The following is a 22,806-nucleotide window of genomic DNA, read 5'->3' on the forward strand; positions in this document are numbered from 1 at the left end:
AAATACCACTACTTTATATGAGTGAATTGCGAAATCAATTTTAAAGGAAAACTCAGAATCTGCTACCTATATATTGTTTACTATTACGCCACACAGAGTAATGGAAAAATACAGTCATGTTTGGTTTTGCTTACTAAAATTAATTACTGTTAAGGTTATGCAATTAAGGGTCATGCTTACAACATGATCTATTTAAAGTGAAATGCTTAACAATACCAGTTAAGCATTCCCATGTATTTCTTTATATTTATTACGTGAAATAATGCATATATTGACATACTGAAATGGCAGCATGTCTTAAAAATAAGTGTATATTTCTGTATTATAGGAAAGGTATAACACTTTAACAATATAATAATACTTCTGTATATAGTATCAGTGATATGCCAGAATACATACGGAAACACACAGATTGAAAGTAGAGCCCACTTTTAAGGAGTGCTTATGTGAAAAAGGCACATTTCTATAAAAATCCAGAATTCATGTGCAACGGTTACTCCTCTTAGTATTAGTCAAAATACAAAGTGGATCCTGTTGTGCAGTTGTTTCAGATTTTCACACGTGTAAATATATTACAACAGAAAACACAATGGAAAAAGAAATACTAAAAATATACTTCAGTTGAGAACACTTATGGTGTGATATAGTTTCAGAACTGACATAATGTACCTAACCAACCATTTAAAAATGAAGTGTAAAAAACCACTTTAATGCATACAATTAATCTTTACTTGCCTTTGTACTGACTTGAGATAATGTAATTCTGATTAAGTTATTTTCATGCTTGTGGTCTTAAACTAGACCATTCTGGTTTTAAAGGTATGTTTTTCCTTTCACAGAACTCCTTAGCTGAAGCTTATAATCTGGCCCAAGGAAAATCAATTTTGAAACAAGTGTAATAATTGGTGCAAAACATGCAACTACTGTGAGTAAGAGACATGAGCATTCAAGCTAAAGAGCTGCATAGGCAGACATTGGAAGTGTGAGTTTCCTGGCTTAGTTACGATAGAGATTTCACATGAACCCAGTCCACAGTACGTCTAAGTAGTTAATACTCATTTCAGCGAACCATCATACTTTGTCTTCAACAGACATCCCAATGGAATACAAAGATTTGTCTCATTCTTCTTGCCCGCCCTCATAAAACTGACAAACATCAATGGTTATTCCATCAAGCAGTGTAGTGCAGAATCTCATACAAGCTACTGTGTCATCTACAGTTTGTTGGTGCTGATTTAATCTAAGGGAAGACTTAAAAAGGAAAGGATGTCAGTAAGTTATTAAGCTGCCAAGAGAAAGATCTAGATATTTGACACAGTATATCTACAAGACAAGACTGTAAAGCCTGGAATGCTGTTTTCAGAGTAGACATCAAAAGTCCATTGATAGAAAATAAAGTGAGGAATATTCTGTAGGGAAAATCTGAAATTTTGAAATGTGGTACATAATAATTCAGTTTGACAGTACCAAAATGACTGCTTGTAAGGGATTTTGCTGGGTATCTCCGTTTACTCCACAACAAACGAGACATAACACCACAGAAAACTATGTACTTTCTGGCACCACAGAGATCATTTCAAAAGCTATGGAAGTTGTGGCAGTGATTTAGTTGGAAACAACACGTTTGCCGCTTAGTGATTAAAGCTGAAAGTACACATGAACAGTTGTTTTCCAAACCCAGAAAAAATAAGTATGGAAAAACTCAGCTGGATTTCTAGTTGACCTTAAGCCAACTAATGGGTTGATACTGAACTGATTTCAGTATCTTAGAGGGATATTTCCAAATTTTTTGCTAAATTCACGAGTAAATAGACTTTTTAGAACATAGTGTGTCTGGCTCGCTTTGAAAAACAGAAAGCAGCATGACTTTTCAGGAAGCAGTAGATAACATTCTACAAACAAAGCAAGTAATATATTGCTAATAGAATCATGCAAGACAGCAATTAGCAGAAATACTGGCCTGATCCTATGAATACAACTTGCCATGCTCACTACATTTCAGCCCCTGTGTTTCATTCATCAAATTCTTGCTTCATGTGTACTTCGTTAAAAGCTCTAAATTTAATTTTCACCTGTTTACCCTTTCAACAACTTCACTTTCACACTGAGACTGCTCCCATGACATCAAGCGCTAAATAAAATCTTCAGCTTAGTAACAGAAAGATCTTTTCTTACTAGTACTTTCAATAACTCACCTTGAATGGCAGGCCTAGTGTGACTCACTGACATTCCTGGGCCCTTAAATGAGTTGAACTCATCTCTCAGGAGAAGAAATAAGACTGTCTTTGTCTGGGCACAGCAGATAGAATCATTCATCAGGAATCTTTGAAATATGCCTTACTGTTCCCAAAGCAACTGATTTGCCTCCCTTTGCTTCAGACCTTATCAGAGCAACTTGGTCAAAACTCTTAGAAACTCATACAATAATATATACAATCAGTTCAGACTCAGCTGCAGAATTATTTTTGGCTGGTGAAGGAGAAAGTGCTAGATTAACGGTCCCTTCATCCATGATGACTGCAACTGATTTGGCAGGTCTAACTAGACTTTCAAAACTAACCCCTCTGATAACCCCCTGAAACTAAATTTTTCTAGCAGACAAACTAGCAAATTTTGGCTGCCTCTAAATTAGCGGGATCCAGATTTCATTGTACAAATCTCTTTGTATGGAAATCTCTTGAACCTATTTACATTTCCACTTCTGACTCAGATTTCCCATTGGTGGCTGTGATTAAAAAGGAAGGATGGCAATCATGTTGAATTAAAACAAATTTAAGCTGTGCACCTCCCCAATTAGGCCTTTTGTAGGATGTATTTCAACAGGGAGGCAGGCTCATCCATCACTCTGAATTGCAAATACATCTGAAAAGCTTCATTCTGTCTTATAATTTCAAATTTCATGATTAGTTATCATGGGTGCTGTTAGAGTTGCAAAATGTTACCTCCTTACGGGTGCCGAGCTGGAGGATTTGAATCTACACCAGAGTCACTAGTTGTGAAAGGCTGGCAAACCAAGTTAAACTGCAAAACAGCTATCAGCTTGTGAGTAACCACATACATTAATTGAATCTGAATCATTAATGATGTACTGGGTTTATTTCTGTGCCTCAGCTTCTCTCCCCTGTATTACCTCAAAAGCAACAAATGAATCTAAGTTTTACTCTTCATTTCTACAAATACAATTTTAGGCATAGTAATATGACATATATTTTTAGAAGCCAAAGAGAAAATTGCCTTCTATTTAAGCACACAGAGTATTTGCATTGTCACAGTACATTACATGGATTTGATGCTTAACATATAACTGTACTAATCTTTGTGGCAAACATAGTAACAAAAGAAAGTTGTTCAGAGATTTTTCTATTTTTATTTAAAAAAATAACAAAAACCTTTCCATTGAAGGACCACATTTAAAACTATGGTTTCTCTGCACAGAGACCAAGGCTGCTTATTACCTACAGTATACTAGCTATGACGAACAGACCACCATAGTTGTGACAACTGATGTTGCTGCCTCCAGGGTAAAACAAAGGTTTACATATTACACAAGCAATTTAACTGTTTTCTAAACATATTGCCAGGACAGTGGGAGTTGGCAGCCAGCACTGTGTTTTAGGCTTTGGATACTTGGATTAGAAGTGACTGCTGATTATAGACCTTTTTATTTGTCTTCTACGAATTACAAGCAACCTAGTAATCCAGCAAAGAATCCTTCACAGTACTTAAACTTGTCTTCATGGCTTCCCAAAGATTACATACACAAATCACTCCACAAAAGTGGCATAAGAGACTTGTGCATAGATAACTACATAAGACAATTGTCTTGTTCTAACTCTTACAGACTTCCCCAAAGTGAAATGCTTTATAATCCTTTTTTGTGCAGTAGTCAGGAAAGAAATAAAAGAGTTTGGGCAAAGATTATCCACAAGAAAGAAACTTTTTTTTGGGTTCCAGCTGAAACACAATAAAGAACATAATTAACTTCACAATTCTTTGTGTTTTTCATTTGACTGCAGGGAGGAGATGAAAGAGGACTGTTAAGCCTTGCATTCCATCCCAATTACAAGAAAAATGGAAAGCTGTATGTGTCTTATACCACCAACCAAGAACGGTGGGCTATTGGACCTCATGACCACATCCTTAGGGTCGTAGAATACACGGTGTCCAGGTATCAGTAGAAGTCTAAAATTTACAAATTGTGTATTTCTCAGCAACTTTTTCATTTTAGTATTTCCCATTTCTAAAATGAACTAGCAGATTTACAATGTGCATACTTGGGCACTTGCAGAAAAAATATTGCTGATTTTATTTCAAACAGTAGTTTTGGAATGCCAGTAAGTACACTGGTTTATTCTTTTTAAGGCTTTTTTAAGTTATTCTGTCATTTTTTAGTTATAGTTATTGCCTAATTATTGTGTATAGGCAGCAAAATATTTTTTGTGAATGCTGGAAAATTTAAATTTCTCAGAAATAATTGACATTTTCCTACCAAATTACATCCACATCTTAAAGTATAATTTGAATGAATGACTCGAGTTTATTTTTAGAAAGAAGAACAATGATAATGAACTGTGAAAACTGTGTTCATATCTTTATATTGCAGGAAAAACCCAAACCAAGTTGATATGAGAACAGCAAGAGTGTTTCTAGAAGTAGCAGAACTACATCGAAAACACCTAGGAGGACAGCTTCTGTTTGGCCCAGATGGTTTCCTATACATTTTTCTTGGAGATGGCATGATCACTCTAGATGATATGGAGGAGATGGATGGTTTAAGGTACAAAAGCTACCAATGCATAGACTTCTATTATTGTCTCCTGGTTTTGCATGGTATTTGGGCTCAGAATCAAAAGTGATCAGCAGTTGTCAGGACAGATCTGACTCCCCTTTCCTTTATTTCCTACTATTTTCAGTGCCGGGGTTTAGCAAACTGCTGATTTTCAGAACAGTCTACTGCTTAAATGCATCTTGTAGTTGTGTGCTGTCAAACTATGTAAATATTGGAGACCTCATCAGCAGATGCAATTGTATTTAAGCACAGGTTAGACCTCTTTTTACCAAACTATTACTCTATGAACAAGACAACTTTATTTAACATTCTAAAAAAGTGTCTACAAACACATACCAGAGCCAGCAACAACACTGCATCACTTAGGAAAATGTCTAGTGAACATATGAAGCAAACCTTTGATTTTACCTATAGAATTTTCTCAACCTGCTTTTTCCCTCTGTTTCATTATACTGTGAAGCTGCAACATTTGCCTTAATTTAGAGCAGGTGTGGTACTGAGCCTTTACAGACCTAAAAGGAGTTGCTATGCTCAAAGGCCTCTCTGGCTCAGCAGAATAGCAGACGCTCCTCCCCTTTGAAGTGAGGATATACGTAAAACCAAGACCAGAGAGCAATTCTAACACTTAATTTTAAATTTATGTAAAACAAGGGCAGACTGAAACTTATTCATGATGAAGAAAGACAGAAAGAAATCAATTTAAATATCCCAGCTCTTCATGTTTGTAAAAAGGGTTTTGATGCTTTTCTGCTCCTCCTACATTCTTGTCCTTCTCCCTTCCTCCATCACAATCGTGAATGTAAGGCAAAACATTTTACTCTGTCCTGTTTCATGTAACAAGAAAGTTCTGACTCTTTACAAAAAAATCAGCACCTCCATTCAACCAATACAATTACTTACTGTTGTTTGGTGTTGTTTTAATTAATGTATTACTGATCTTTGGATTGTACTGTGACTAAAAATCATTGAATTCAACAGTAGGATTCAAAGTGTTAGCAAAAAGCATTATGTAACTACATAGTGATTATATCCATAGTTACTCTAGAGGAGATACAGTATAAAAGAGTCAATAGCCTTATGTTTGAAGCCATGAGACAACGTTGGTGTATGGGAAGTTGCTCTTATTATCAAGTTGTTTCCCAATAGCACGGTCGGAGGTGTTCTAGTATGCACATAACAAGGCAACATTATTGCCCATACTGAATCTTTGATAGATTCTGCTACTATTCTTTGGACTTGCATGTACCATAACGCCAATCTACATGTGATTTATTCAGTAAAGTGGGTGGTTTATTTTGCTGGTTCACTGTACTATTATATGAATTAAATCTACCAGTAAAATACTTCTAAAACCCAATTATTTTATCCTCCAACTTTCTCAGTGATTTTACAGGTTCTGTATTACGCCTTGACGTAAATACTGACCTGTGCAACGTCCCTTATTCCATACCACGCAGCAACCCACATTTTAATAGCACAAACCAGCCTCCCGAGATTTTTGCACATGGACTCCACAATCCAGGCCGGTAAGTAAGTTTCAATTAAACTGAATTATGCTGCAGCAGATAACATTTTCAAAAGAAATCATTTATACAGTCAGGTAACAAAATTTTAATAATAAAAGCACTTGTGAACTTTTTGAAACTTCCACTCCTCCACCCTCACAAATATGTCACAGTTAGAAACAAATGTCAAGACTGAAATGACAGAAACAATGTCCAGGATTTTTGTTTTTAATCAGTAATAAAATGATTACCTTTATGCAAAAAAGATAACTTAAAGGAGAGAGTTGGTAAAGTACAGCTGAGATGGGAATCTTGACCAAGGAAAAAAGGCATGTGGAAAACAAACATCTGGTTATAGCTAAACAATAACAAGGAGGAGAACAACGCTTTAACTAAACACAGATAATTCAGCAAATTAGGTGGGTGGTAGTACTGAAGTGGCATTTAAAGTCATGGTTTGAAAAAATTCAGAAAGTCAAGTTGTTCAGAAAAGGAGCTGATTCTTGGACTTTTGAACAATCCAAAATTCCTACACCACATAAGTCAACTCATTTAGCTTGGTTAAAGCACTGTTCATTTCAGGTGCTAGTGAGCAGAGTACATTTTATCACTTGGAAAAAATAGTTTTACTTCACATTATATAAAAAATGGCACAGGGATGGGAAAGGTGTATTATCTCTTGTGTACAAGTCTGATGCACTTCTCAGATATTGTGGCTCCATATGAAATAGGTCCCTCAAACGAGTAGGCTCCACAAAGAAACAATAATCCTTCAAAATGTGATGCTTCATCCTATTGATAGAGAATTATATATTATGGACTCATCTATCTCATGGGTTTCTATTATTTTTTGTTTTACAGATGTGCTGTGGACCGCCACCCAACAGATGTAAACATCAATTTAACTATACTTTGCTCAGATTCAAATGGAAAGAACAGATCTTCAGCACGAATTTTGCAAATAATAAAGGGTAAAGACTATGGTAAGTTCTATCCAGGGTAAAGCTACTGGGAACAGTCAGTTTCTATGCCTGTGGAATAATAAATAGAAAGCAGAAGAAAACAGATGAAGGACTGTATAGCCATGATAGGGAACTTACAGCACAAACAGCACAGGTAACCTACACAAGATAAAAATTACGAAAAGTATGGTACAAGCAGATAAAAGATGCAAAACAACAAAATTTAAATGACTCAACTTTGTTCTTGTTGGTGTAGAATATCATGTAAATAAGATTTAAGAAATACGCGCCAGTTGCTAGTCTGTCAAAGATCTCACTGTTGCTGCATAGATGGCTCATAATGAAAAGATTTTGGAATGTCAGGAAGTGATGAAAATGTATTCTTAGCCATTCACAAATAAAATTTTAAGATAAAGAATGGAAACCTCATGTAATGTGCCTCCTATAACGGAAAAAGTGAGACAGACAATAACAGACCATAACCAAACAGGGAAACGGCTGAGCTCTGTTTAAATGTTACTAAAAATTAAAAACTTAGAAAAATGCACTATGCTGCTACTTCATCATAAATGACTAGTTTAGATTGCAAAAAAATAAACGTTCTCAATTAGGGACTTGAAATTTTAAAATGTTTCATGTTTTCTCTGAATCAGTATGATTGTCAGTCACTATCTTAGTTTAATGTAAACTCTGATTCACTAAGATCGCTTGCTAGTTCAGGCAAGCCAGGTGACAGTTACTCTGAGCTATCATCTACCTTGCTTGGCTTCTAGCAGCTCATAAATTCATGGTGGTAAAAGCTGATAAATGCCAAAGGTGTGTAAAGGCGTCAAGAACTGGACTGTCTCCTGGAATGTAGCATCTTACGGTTTTACGCACATCCCGAGTTCTCTCACCTGTATTTGACTTAAAAGCAAAGCAGCTGGGCTGGCTAGTACAACAGAACACAATGGTGTAACACAATTGTTCTACTTCATTCTATTGCATGTATTTGCTGTTTTCATTTTATAAAAGCCAAACCAAAGAATTATATTTGGGAAACCACTGCTCCACTGGAATTTTGACTGCATCTTTATTGCAGTGTAAGCTAAGCAATATTGTGTCTATCCAGAACAGCCTGCCGATATTAATACTAGGCTGTGGGTCAATTGCTTCAGTAAAGAGCTCATCATCCTTTTCTCCCACATAAAATGTCAGCTCTTACTCTTATAGAAGAAGCTGGGAAATTCATTTATCAAAGACTTCCAGATAGCCCTCTGACTAACAAAAAAGTTTCTATAAACCAAAACAGTCTATTGGCTGTGGCTTTAATTTAAAATCATGCAGTCGGCATGTCAAGTTGAGCCTACTTTTACCTTAAGCAGTGGTTGATTGCATGAATACATTTACACTGAAACTTCCTTGAAGACAAAATTTGATATGACTAAACGCTACAGGTTTGAAAAAAAAAAAAACAACACAACTGTAGGAACAGCAACTACAGAGGCAGCATAAAATAAATTACCACAAGAAGCTATGGCCAGCAAAACTAGTGTTTTACGGGACATAACACACATAAAACGTTTAAAACTGTGATTTTGAAAGTGTTTCTCAAACCATTGAAAGGCTTTGAAACCAAGTTCTGCTGAAAATATCTGGTATTTCTGCTCTTAGATACTGGAAGGACTTTACAGTGAAGTGGGTTTAATTGTATTCCTGGAGTGCAGGAGACCCATTCTGCAGACTCTATTGACACGTGAAAGTTAATAGCAGTAGTCACATCAACTTCAGTGAAAGTCCAACCTAATCCTTATATAGTTTTATTCTCCTAGCCTGTGCACAAGTAAGAAAGCAATTATAGCCTCTCTTATCTAAATCCCTAACCGATTGTTTCACAAACAGCCTTTGTTATAATTTTCTGATTTTTTTAATGCTTCATTTCCAGCAACACATCTTCAATTTTGAGAAATGTTCAAATGAATTAACCTCTTTTCTTGAAGTAATAACATTTTCATAAATGTGAATCAAAGCTAAATATGAAATTCATATGATCTAACGCTATGGTAGTTCCTTTTTAGAAAGTGAGCCTTCACTTTTAGAATTCAAACCATTCAGCAGTGGATCCTTGGTTGGTGGATTTGTCTATCGAGGCTGCCAGTCTGAAAGACTTTATGGAAGTTATGTATTTGGAGACCGCAACGGGTAGGTTTCATATAACTCACTCTTAAACAAAAATGTATATAAGGTATATTTAGTTATTGAGCTTCCTGTATAAAGGATCACCAACAGTCTGGTACATTGTGTCACTTTGCCAGTTTAGCAGTGTGACAATGCAGATTAAATTCTAGATTTGGAAATAAAACAGCACAGCATTCTAATGAATGGCAACATATGTAACATATCTGATCCTTGGAAAAAAGTAGACACTCACATCACATCCCTCTTAAGAGTTTTGTTGTACAAATACGTGCATCATCTACATTACGACAGCAATAAATGTTAACCACAGAACTCTTTCCCAAAGAGGTCTAACTGGTAAGACATTGAAATCTTTTGGGGTTTTATGGAAAGATCACTGATAGAGCAAAATGAATGTTTTTTTAAAGAATGGGCATAGTTTTTCCATGCCAAACAGCTCAGTATTCACAAATGCATATATAGTATAGCTTGAACTCAGTTTTGAAATGTTTAAATGACAGAAGGGAAATGCTGTACTTTTTAAGCATCTGAGATATAACAGGCAGGCAGTTGTAAGATTGTAACTGCACAGATGTATCTGTGGAGTATGGAGCCACTTGCAGCATGTGTTTACTTATTTGTCTGGATGGTGAAAACTCTCTATTCAAAATGTAATATAACAATTTGCTTTATGTGTTTTTGAATATAGAAATTTTTTAACGCTGCAACAGAGTCCTGCAACCAAACAGTGGCAAGAGAAACCCCTCTGTCTTGGCAACACTGGTTCATGTAGAGGTTTCTTTTCAGGCCCTGTCTTGGGATTTGGTGAAGACGAATTAGGTAAACAGAAAAAAACGTATGTTATTAAATCATAAGCCTTATGGGTAATGCCTGAATAATGAACTACTCAAAATTATAGTAAATGTTTAAAAAGATGAAAACTAAAGGCTATCTTTCCTTTGCCAAAACTGTCTACACTGCTCTCAGCTACACCTTAGCAGCCTTGTAAGAACCAAGAAGAGAATGGGTTGTAGGAAGGGGCAAAGGTCCTTACTGCCTCTCATATTCCGTGCGCTGTGTCACTCACTATGACACAATGTGTTGTATACTTGGTTTTATTCTCAACATTACAGACTTAAGGAGCAAAGGTGGTGCATGAGCAGACTGATCCCCCTCTTTACCCTTCCTTCCCAGTTTTATTTTTCTTGTACAATTCCTGTACAATATGAAACAAAAAGTGTTCATGGTAAAGTATCTTTCACACTTTAGCATCAATTCGCGGAAAGTGCTTATTTAAATTTTCAAATAGCAATGATTCTGTTGTATGTTTCAGTAACTAGTGTTTCTTCTGAAGTTTTTTTTAATCTTATCTTGCAAATACAGCAAGATCACAGAAGCCATGTATTTGACATCTTAGGAGAGAACTAATTTCTTGCATTGGTTTCTTTAACAGGTGAGGTTTACATATTATCAAGCAGTAAAAGTATGACACAGCCTCACAGTGGAAAACTCTACAAGATCATTGACCCAAAAAGGTGAGCATCGCATTTCTCACTATGATCAGTCTTCCCTTCAACATGTTAAAAACCAAAAGGTAAATGTAGTTCTTTCCATGTAGCTGAATTATGTGATACTGACATTCAATGAGAAGGGAAATTCTTAATGCAGGGGGCTTCCAAAAAGCAAATGTACCATCCTGCAGCAAAAAGAACAGATTCACTTAATAGTAATCACTGTCTTAGTGAAAGTGAATGTCAGAAGAGCAGAGGCATAAACAACACTGTACTGTACTGTAAGTTACAGTAGAGTTTCAGTGTTTTCTAATTATACTATCTCAAACCTATAGCAAATAATTTGGAAGCAGACATTACAGCAGGTTAGTGCAGTCTGTTAGTCAAGGTTATTATGTATGTTTTATTTATGCTTTCTGGTATTAAAAACATTTTTTTAGAACAAAACTTGCCATTCTTCCTGGGATTGTTTAGTCTGTTGGTGTATGGTTTTAAGTGAATTTTACACCCTAAATCCACTATTAGTATCTAATTACATGGGGCTGCCTCGTTTGACCTCGGCTTTTTGTTCTTGTTACCTCTTCCAGTAGGGTGGTCTTCAGCTGACATACCTGAAAGGCCAGACCTCCCATTGCTGCACTCACGGTTGGCTGTTTTCATGTATGGAAAAGGGTCAAGACTGTGTTTGGTTACTGGTGAAAGTAACCAGAAAACTATAAAATACTTTTGTAAATTGGCACACAGTTGAAATTAAACAGACTGTGGCAAAGGGATACAGCTTTTGGTAAGACCTTCTTTAGAAACATGGCATAATTTTCACTCAGGCCAAGTTCTGAGTTTTGTTGTTTTTTAGTCTTACATCATTGCAGGCTTTAAAGTGAAAGACAGTGACTTACTTCCAGAAAAGAGCATTACAGCTCTATTTACCATTTCATGCTAATTGCTAACTTCACATTACACATGTAAACAATCTAAAAATTCCCTGCCTTTGGCAAATGTTCATGTAAACCTTTATTAAACAAAATATTAATTATTATTCACATGGCAATAATTTTGCATTCTAATATTTTGCTGCTCCTTTTAATGTATTCCTCATGGTATGCGCCATACAAATACATCAAATATAGGTGTAAACCCTAGCAGAGTAAACTTTCTAGAACATGAAACAAAGATGCTACAGGCGGTCTATGAGCATCAGGTATAAATAAAGTCATCAAAGTATTGATTTGCTGTGTCTTAGAAATTCACTACTTGCTAATACAACCCTGTGAGAGGTGGGCCCTGGCAGAGTCATCGATTAGCAGAAAGATCCTTCCATGCATGGGGCAGTGTAAAAGAACAAAATTATCATTACTTGTGGTAGCCCCTTTCTGGAAATTAATAACTTTATGCAAAACCCAGTTGTCTTCTGCTAGTGGTCATCAGTAAGCTGCTGCAAGCTTATGAAATCATTCTTTTATTTTGAATAATAAATGTTACATGAAGATGCAGGATTTGATTTCTTTAGATCTTTGTAGAAAACTACTGCATAATCAAAGTTGTTCTCAGACGTAACCATGACCCTGATTTCCTTGTCACAAATATAGCTTAAGAAAGAAACCTATGACATGGATATTGCCAGGAGAGGGAAAAAAAGAAATTCAAAAGAAATGGGCAGGTTAAAACATTAGAAGATCAGAGGATCAGAACAGATGAGGGTAATCCAGAGAACCCTTTGAATTAGTCTTCAGTACTCAGCAGTGGGAAAGTCCTCTCCTAAACCAATCCTTCACATGTAACAAAAATGTTTTAAGTGTAAGTTAAACGGAGTTGATACATGACAGGTTGATAAATATGATCAGCACGGAGTTTCTGAATCCCTCCCTCATCAAGGCAGTTTGAAACATAGAATTCAAGGTACCACAGTTCAGTTCCTCCAAATACTTAATGTCAATAACTAAATAGCATCCCATCAAAAGCACAAAATTAAATAATCCTCTTTGTAACAAGGTTGTTATAATGACACATAAGTGCTTGGGAGCTCTTAGACAATGAAGTGATAAATCAGAAACAGAAAAGTTAAAACTGAATATAAACTGAGTATGTGAGGTGCTGCAAAACACATACACTACCTCTTACCAAAATTGAGTACAGTGAAGAGTATAGGTAATAGCATATTTAGCTTCGAGTTTGGAGGAGATGTGGGAAACCCGAAGAATTATAAACACATAAAACCAGCATTAGGTAAATTAGTTAAACTAGCAGACAAAAGAAGACTTTATGAAGTTAAAACTGTTTCTCTGAAAAATATATCAATTCTTTTATGATTATCAAAAAAGTGTTATCACGAGTAAACTCCTTTCCAGGGCTAAGAATTAATGAGAAAATATAGGGAGAAAGACATAGCTACCTCTGAATTAAAAGGGTTAGTCAGATGTCCTGAAGATCAGCACATATACTAGCATTTTATAAATTCTCTTTGTGACCAGAAAAGAAAAACTTTTATTTTCTATTTTTCTACTTTATTTTTAATAATTTTTCTGTCTTGCTTTCTGTTTCTACAAATACATACTCATATCAATCACAAAAACATGGACGAATGCATAGGAAAAATAAGTAGATAAACGGTGATACAGAAAGTGTGTATAGGTCCAAATATTCTGGTTAGTCAATAACAGAGAAAATAGGAGACAAACCCATTAGAAAAGAAAAAGTCATCGTTTTCTAGCATGACGAGAGGAGAAAATCAGCTGTGGACAGTATTAAAAATACATATTTAAATAAAAAAGATCTGTTGATAAGTTCATATCAGCTTTAATTTAAACATTATTACCAGCTGTTCTTTGAAAACCATAGACAGGGACAGACCAAGAAAGAAAACAAACTTTGGAAGGTGGCAGAACAGCCATAATGTGCCTTTGTAAGTCTTCTTTTAGAATACTTGTACTATGATTGCTTTTATGTCTAAGCAAATTATAGAGAAAATTAAAGAGATTCAGAGAAGAGTGCTCAAACTGATGGACAATGCAAAAGATTTCCATCTAAAAGGTGAGACTAAACCCAGAAAAGTTTATAGGGCAGTCACGCAGTGCTGTATCCCCTGTACAGTTTTAAGTGTTTGCCACTGTCAATAAAGTGATTCCAAAGGGGGTGAAAAATTCTTTTGACCAGGATGGCTCACTGGAGCCAGCAGATGATTTTTACGAAAGAGGGCAGAGCTCAAGTAAGCGTCCTTGCACACATAAGAAGATTTCCTCTTCCTCTCTTTGTAACACCTTATAGATCTGGATTTCAATGTGTTTCATATCAACAGCCAGAATAGCTGCTTTCTGTTTGATTGAAACTTGAACTTGATTCAAACCATCTCACTCCTCTTTCATGCCCCTCCAGAGTATGTAATTCCACTTATCATCCTTTCCATCATCACCTTCTGGGATTTCCGCTATCGAAGAGTATTTTCAAACAGACTGATTTCAAACACTAAGGGACAATTTCTAGGGCATACCTCATTTTGATGTTGTTCAGGCTCTTTACAAAAACATTGGTGATTTTATTTTTTAGTATGAGTCAAGAGTGTTTGATGGTATGATAGAAGAACAGCATTTATAAAAGCATAGCAGACTTCAATTACTGTGGAAATGGAAACTCAGAAAGAAACATACAGTATTAGACTAATCTGCATCAAGACACTCAGTTCTGATGGGTTATAGATATAGTCTGAAGCTACCACTGGAAACCCTCTGTAGAATGAGCCCATTTTGTTGGTGAATGCTCTCACCAACCCAGGTGGGCCATATGATTTCTTTCTGTTCAGAAAGTTACTATCCCTTAAGTCATTTGGGGGAATGGAAAGCCAGAATTAATGTCTAATTATGTTTAGTTTAGCCAGAGCATGCAAAATTCTTATCTCATTTACCTACCCACATGCAGTTACTATTCCCATAAGAGACACTAAAGAGAAATTAGAGCTTTTTGCGAATACCAGTCTAGAGAGTTTCACTTTACAGAAGTACTTCACAAAAACTCCTTTGTAACCACGATGGAAAAACCTAAGGATTTTTTTCAATCACATCACAGCTCACTGACTGTAAAAGTTTTTGGTTTGGTTTGGTTTGGGATTATTTTTTTTTTCCTCTTTTTTTTTCAGTCTTTCTAGCATCGGCTGTTAAGGAGTTTTCACTTTTTATCACTTTATAAGGAAAAAACAGCTCAGTTTATCTTTTGCTTATTTTCTGGAGCCTGCAGGAAGCCTCTGCCATCCTAAAGAAAGTCACACATAATAGAGCAGCTTTAGCCCAGTAAGCCAGTCTTTCCCAATTCATCAGTCAAAGTGTTATGCAAGTGGCCCCCTAAATTGATAAATTCCCACAGTGCCTGTTGACCCAGCTGCCAAGTGCTCATGCAGCAGGTGTTGTTTTCATGACCACCCTGACAGTAATACAAACTGTTTAGCAGTTGCATTGACCTCTTAGCTATTAACATTGATACAGGCTTCACGAGGGACTAGTTTTCAAACATGACAGAATTTCTTAAGACTAGAGGTCATGAACAAGTATACCATATAAGAATAAATTTGATATGCTGCTGAGTTTAAATCTTAAAAGCCGTGAGTTTTTTCCACATTATTCCCATGTAGTAAATCTGGAGACAAGTAACGAGCTTTTGGCATCTCTCCCAGGATTGAAGGTATACTTTTTAATTTTAGAAGCTGTACCTGAAGAGATGTTATATTTATTCTGTGACAAGCAGTAAATTTAGTCTATGACAAGTAGTGAAACAAAATTATTTTTTCTTGACATTTTCCCTTATAAAGAAAAAAACCCAAACAACTAATGCACAGATTTTGGTGATATACTTAAGCAGCATTCTAATACCTAATATCTTGTCTGCAGTTAATTGAAGCATGATGTTCCTTCCGCATATTTTGTACAAAAATCAGGATTTCTACGGCCATGTCTTTTGTTTGAATTTGAACATCCAGGAATCTTGTCTGGGTTTTTTTCTCGCCTTAGTGGGAAAGTAGAGATTTTTGATATTGTGTCAAGGGCACGATGGAGGAATTTTTTTCTGTTCAGTACCATTGTACTACTGCTGATTTTGGCCCTCCATTTGCATTGATTTATGTATGTCTGAGCTACAGGCTCTTGCATATAGCAGCTAAATCACTCTGTGCGTTTAGTGGAACTGTGAGGAGATGCACTAAAGAAAGCATGAAATCCTAAGCAGTTCCAGGATGGTATCCAGATAGATAAAACAATAGTTTTAATCTATTAAAGCACGTTAGACTTTTATATGCCTCTAAACCAACAGCAGAGGCTACTTTCTTATACGAGCTACAGTAATGCAGCAAAAATTATTTTACACTTCATACCATCAAGAATTCCCAGCTCACTGCACACGTCAGTGAGGGCCCCAGCTCCCAGTACAACTTTTCCTCCATGTTCCATACATTTGGAGTTGTTATACAGTTTCATGAAAGCATGTTTTAACAAGCAAGATATACTGTACTGTACTGTATATATGAACAGCTCTTTAAGATAACTAGAATTGTACAGACCATATAAATAGTCATTATCAGCTACATTTTTGGCTGACTTTCTGCGGACCGAATAGTGCTTACTGTAAGACTAATCAAGCTGTACCCTTTAGAGTTTTATAGATAGAGGGAGACAAGGAAAAAATCCTCTGCAGCCCACAGTGTGGCTCCATCTATTCCCCTCCATTTTCCACGTCAAGAGACACAGCGAAGCACTGGTTATATAAACAAAATCATAGGCTTGTCTACGTGCTGGAAAGATCAAGTCCCAACAGTCAGTTTCAAGACTTCACGTTATCTTCGTGAGATTCAGTTCAACTTATGCTGAGCCTGAAAATTTCCACCCCTTTAAAGCCTTTAAGAATGTAAAGCGTTAAGTATTGGGGCAGCGGCTGTCTCTTGATACACGTTGGTACCATAACAGCATTCAAAGCCTGAGAAAGAAGTGTGGCTTCTCCCATAGTACAACTCAGGAAAACCCGTAATTCTTCTCACACACAAGGATTCTGCTGCAGCTGCATTTGTATTCCTCTTCTCCGAAGGCCCTCTGCCAACCAGAATTTTTTCCATCTTTGTTTCTACTCCACCCCGCCATTAATAAATATTATCCAAGGCTGATGAGTGCAAGTTATTGATTGATGGTAGAATAAAAGGCAAAGTTATATTCACAAGTACCAAGAGCACTAGAAAACTTTAAATCATAAAAGCGATCAGCCATGCTTGGCTGGATACAAAAAAATATGAATTCTGCCTCCCTAATTAAATATGAATAATAAAAGAATATATTTCCACACTATCGTAGATAAATTTTACATCTCTTAATAAAATAAATCATTATCTTCACAAATAAAATAACTCTGTGACTTATGAGGTCATTCTTTGTTAAAGAGATGCCACTGAAGCTCTTTTCCAAGAGATGCTCCAGGAGCCTGAGGTTATGCTGACTGCTAAACACAGTACTGTACTTGTGCTTAAGCAAGAAAAAGAGAAGACTCTTATTTAAAGTAACTTGAAAGAAATGAGCTTAACAGAGGCAGATGAAGAAAGAACGTTGTCTCCTATGCAGCTGGCTATAAAGAAATCACCTCAAATTTAGAGATTTTTTTCCAGAGGTAGGAATTAGAACACAGATCTTTTTACTTGAAGTCTGAACAAGTCTCCACTGAAAATGGTATCATTTTGTAGAACCATTTCCAAAACAGCATTGCCTGTGAATGTCATGTATAATTTTTAAGTGTAGGAACTTTCTTAACCAGATCATACATAATGCACTCATTACTACAGAACTGGAATTCTTTACAGGTCAAAAACCCAATGCATTATATTTAAAAGACAGCCGTGGAAATATGTAAACACAAAAACTGAAAGGGTTTCAAATATGCTGCACTAAAGGTGTCAAAACATGTTTCAAAGCCCTTAAATAATACAGGACCTTAAGTCTGATTCTCAGAAGTGCTTTTGAAATCAGAACTTGGTGCTACGATAAAGATGCATCTACACATTCTTTCTGTCCTTAACATCTTTGGGGAACCAGTTCTGTATGGATGTTTAAATAATCATGATAGCAATTAAGACTGAGCAGAGAAAGTGCTACGGTGAAACAAACCAGTGAGCCTGTACTCTATTACTGTTTCAATGAAAAATGCAAGAAACTCTGTAATGTACCATTAACAAGCCACATGCCAAAAATTGGGAGGGGGAGGGGGGTGTTGGGGGCGGGTGGTTGTAAGCCTAGTCATCTAGTGAGGGACTTCCATGACATTAGGTATAAGTGTTTATTTTTCTTCAAAATTATTTTTACCCTATCTAATATTACTTTGAATGTCCCCATTGTGCACAGAAATCTTTCTTAAATCCTACTAGAACATGGGCTTTGCTGATATCTTAGAATCCATAAGTTCAACTTGTTAATTTTATTTTATTTAGCTTAACTTTTCTCCTTGATATTTCTACTGATGTTGAATTGGAAGATAAACAAGAATGCCTTATTCTCCTCCTCTTTTTTTTTTGTCACTGTTTCCCACACCTCCATCATACCCCTTCTTTCTCAGACTTCAAAGACTATCCTTTTCTCCATACAGGAGTATCAATTTAGGATTTTAATATTTCACAGAGTGGTCAGTGTACAACTTGCTATTCTGTTTATTTGATATAATTGGGGGTTTAATATTGATGTCAGTATAATGAACAATGTTATTTTCTATTCTATCTCATAGAACTTTGGTTTTGTTTGTCTGGATTCTAGCTGGACACTTAGCCAAGGTTTCTCTGTGCTCTTGACAAAACTATTAAAATCTTTGTCCTTCAAATGTTAAGCTTAGGAATGTATGGCAGTAGTTCAGATTGTTTCCTTGAGAATGAGTCATTCTGTATTTGCCATGATGGTCCCATTCGATTACTTGTATAGATCTCTTGTGAGATCCTGACATTCTTTTCTAAACTTACTCCTGAACAATCAAACCCACAGCAGAGACAAAACACGATACCTCTACCAGGAACCTATAGCCTTGTTTTGATCCTATGGCTGCTGAACTCATACAGCAAATAAAGTAAGTGGTCAGTATGATGGCATGCAGCTAAATTTAAAAAAAACAAAACAAAACAAAACAAAAAAAAAACCACAACAACAACAAACCAGTAAACATCTAAAAAAGCATTGGAAGCCATAGCAACAATTAGGGCATGCTTAAGTTAAAACACTTAAGTGTTTTACACACTTAAGACTAAAAAATGAACACTACAGTCAGTTCTTTGTTAAGGAAGATAATGCTCTGCTTTTGTAAATAAAAAAGGCTACTGGACATCCAAAATAATGTAGAGACTGACAGGAAAAAATTGCATTACGTAAGACTAGACACCAAGAAGCCCAACCAAAAACCAGTATCAGAAATATTTTAAGTTAGCTGAACTAGAATTTCCTTCATGCATACATTTCACAGAATCACCCAGAGTGGCTGGGGCTGGAAGGGAACTCTGGGGGGCACCTGGTCCAACCGCCCGCTGTAGGGCCACCTCCAGCCAGTTGCCTAGGACCGTGGCCAGGTAGCTTCTGAATAGCTCCAAGGATGCTGGGCAACCTGTGCCAGTGCTCTCACAGCAAAAAAGTCAGGTGCTTAAATGAGCATCCAGAATGCATAATCCAAATATGATGTCACAAAAATATGGGAATAAAAAAATCTGCAATGTCAAACTGAATTCGTAGACAGAGGTAATATTTCCACAAAATTACCAGGCCTTTCATAATGTGTGACATAAAACTTGCTGATCAGATTACTCTTCCCAGCATACAACTGGAAATATAAATCAGCTATAAAGGCAAAAAAGACACCATCAGATTCTGGACTGAGTTATAGGACTAGCACTCTCTGAAGAAAAGCCACACAATGGGTAGAATTTGGCATGTCTAATAAATGATATTATCTAGAGATAAATGGTGCCTGCAATAAGCTCTTCAGCAAGCTGGTTTTGCCGGGTTCACGCTTCAAGAATTCTCAGAGACTATTATTTATCTTGTAGAAGATCTCAGAAAGCAGTTATATCAAAGAATAGCAAATCACACTGTATTTTTCTGTAATGTAAAATACCATCTCTATGTTTATTGGTATTTTTGAGAAAAAAGCAATCCTCTTACAACACAGATTTCTCCCACTGATAATACCATAAAAGAGAATCAGGCCTTTAATTAAAAAAAAAAAAAAGTATTTCTCCTTGACCCCGACTTTTAACTATCTGCTTTGTTCGTATTTTTTTAATCAGGCCTTTAGTCCCTGAAGAATGCAAAAGAACAGCTCAATCTGCACAGATACTGACATCTGAGTGCTCCAGGCATTGTCGGAACGGGCACTGCACTCCCACGGGGAAATGCTGCTGTAATGAAGGCTGGGAAGGAGAGTTCTGCAGAACTGGTTTGTATATAGATTCATAGCAACACGTGAAAAAAGCAGTGACATGTCATAATTTGCTTTTTATTATTTGCTGACATAAATTTTCAATATATGTCATTGACCATCAGTTCCGAAACAACATTAAAGAAATGCTGATCTCATCAGTTGTAGGAGAACTAAACCTTTAGATGAGTGCAACAACTAAAACATCTAATGCAATGTGAGCCATTATAGAATGCAATTAATAGCATAAATATGACAGGCAATGGTATTCTTATTTTTTCACCACGATTGTAAAAGGAAAGGAAATGCAATCAATACATGTTCCATGTCTCGACTTTCAACTTCCACCTGCAGCAGTACCACTGTCAGCGTCAAATAGCAGCACCTTGTCAGGAAAGATGATAAATCAGACCTGCAGGTCACTATTGCATTTTTCACACTTCGCTAATTTAAATCACATGCTTTAGGTTTGGTACATTTTTACTTTTGATCCTAAAAAATAAAATGTCTCCCGTTTGTTAAAGAGAATTCTATGTACAACTTGTTACAAAGCAGCTAATAATCAGAACTTTACTGCAATCCATTTTTAATTACAGTGCGTTTATTAAGTCCTATCTTGTCCCTGTAACGTATCTTTTAAAAGTCAGTTTAAAAAGTGACTGTGATCAAACTAGGTGTTGGGTATGTTGCCAAAGGGGTGAGGTGAATGAACCTGGAGTGCCACAGCCGTGATACCACTGCCCCAACAGGGGCTGCGGTGATGGCTGAGCTGTGTAACTGGCCCATGCAGATCGCCCAGAGCAAGCCTGGGTGCCAGGAGATGTTATTCGTGCATCAGCAGTCTTCTGATTGAGAGTATTTGCTCAGCGAGTTTGACCAGATGCCTATACAAAGAGATAAGGTTAAAATAGTGGCAGTAGAACTCAAAAGAGGAAAAGAATCACAGAGTAAGATAAAGCAAGGATCACATGATGGACCAGGGATAATTCAGGTTGGAAGCAGGGTCAGCTATGAAGTCCTTACAGCCTGGAGTGTAAGCAGCTTCCCAGTTTTTAGTGATGAGCAGGAATGACTTCACTTGGAATGAAATTAAATGAAAGAAATCACCAATGATATATCTTACTGGCGAGATTAATGAGCTGACCATCACACAACAGTGCAACAAAAACACGTTGGAGAGATGGATGACGTAATCTGGTCAAACAGCCCAACTTCAATTGTCTTCACTTGTCAGTCACAGATTTCCTGCGTTTAGAGAATGAAGCCCATTCTACAGCCCTTGTCCAAACAGAACTTAAAGTAAAAAACATCACCAGTGTGAACATAAATGGGTTTCGAATAATCTGTTTTGTTTAAAAAAAATTACAGATAGCTAATTTGATAGATGCAATGTACAAGAAAGCTACAGAAAATGTGTAAACAGGATCTTTCTTCCCTGTAACCCATGCAGCTCTTAACGGAGATGTTCTAGGTTGAACCTCAAGCTACTATTGTAATTTAAATAAGAAAAATTACCTTACAAGTCATCAGTTTCCCCCTATACATAGTTTAATCAAGAAACTCATGAATAAAATCAAGAAACTTATTTCTATGTAAGGTATTATAAATCTCTGTAAATCAGTATCATACCTTTACTCTAACAGGTAACATTAAACAGCAAAATGTCTGCAAAAAGAAGGATACGTTATATTTATCACAGTGCTGTGACTCTACTCCAGAAGAAAATACTTCCGCAACTAAACGTACTGATTGTTAGTTTTGCTAACACTGGCTACAATTTAAAATAGCATTTATATCTGAAAAACTTAAGCAAGCTGATTAACCTGGATATCTGCTAAAGAGGGAAAAACTTTGAAACTTAACTCATTGATAAAAGTCGTTGAAAAGATACTCAGGTTCTTCTTTCTTTTTTTTTTTTTTTCTAAAGGGAATTCAATTTTGTTCCAAGTTTAAGTGATTCAAGAGCCAAAGATCTCTGTGGTCAGTTGTAGCCTGCTCTATTAGACAAAGTCTGTAGTGAGGAACTCTGCATGTACAGAGGAGTTCACCTGAGATTCAGTACTTGCTAGCTTGGTGATGGCCAGGTGCTAAAATGTCTCACCAACTTCAGGCCTTTTTTGGGCTGCCAGCATAAGAAATGGGATGATGTAGACCACCACTGTTTAAAGATCTAGATGTGCTGTATGTCTTATTTTCAAACGATAAGACATTCGAAGCCTGAAGTCTTTTGAGATGGGTCTTCTGTGTACTCCAAAATCAAGCATGAATATGGACGTTTTCAAAAATCTGCTATTTGATATTCACAGTCTGTCCTGGGTGATACACTCTCAGACATACACAATTAATTCCCCTCCCTAACATTCTAAAACTTTAAAAGATACGGTTTCAAATCTTCCAATATTTCATCTTTTCTGTTTTGTTTTAAGTTTATGTGCTTTATAAGTTTAGAAAAGCTCTTAATGAATGTGTGATGTATCTTT

The 22,806-nt window shown here is 36.3% G+C and overlaps 1 protein-coding gene across 1 annotated transcript in view; it reads left to right on the forward strand.

Annotated features, from left to right (window-relative positions):
* LOC121082483 (hedgehog interacting protein) overlaps positions 1 to 22,806 on the forward strand; it is a 79,335-nt gene that overhangs the window by 48,195 nt on the left and 8,334 nt on the right. The window contains exons 5-12 of the mRNA XM_040581920.1: positions 4,017 to 4,168; positions 4,604 to 4,777; positions 6,172 to 6,315; positions 7,156 to 7,277; positions 9,314 to 9,437; positions 10,123 to 10,253; positions 10,867 to 10,948; positions 20,196 to 20,344. Coding sequence (XP_040437854.1) covers positions 4,017 to 4,168; positions 4,604 to 4,777; positions 6,172 to 6,315; positions 7,156 to 7,277; positions 9,314 to 9,437; positions 10,123 to 10,253; positions 10,867 to 10,948; positions 20,196 to 20,344 — 1,078 coding nt within the window. The remainder of the gene's footprint in view (positions 1 to 4,016; positions 4,169 to 4,603; positions 4,778 to 6,171; positions 6,316 to 7,155; positions 7,278 to 9,313; positions 9,438 to 10,122; positions 10,254 to 10,866; positions 10,949 to 20,195; positions 20,345 to 22,806) is intronic.

Source organism: Falco naumanni, chromosome 1, assembly GCF_017639655.2.
Source record: "Falco naumanni isolate bFalNau1 chromosome 1, bFalNau1.pat, whole genome shotgun sequence".
Classification (NCBI taxonomy): Eukaryota; Metazoa; Chordata; class Aves; order Falconiformes; family Falconidae; genus Falco; species Falco naumanni.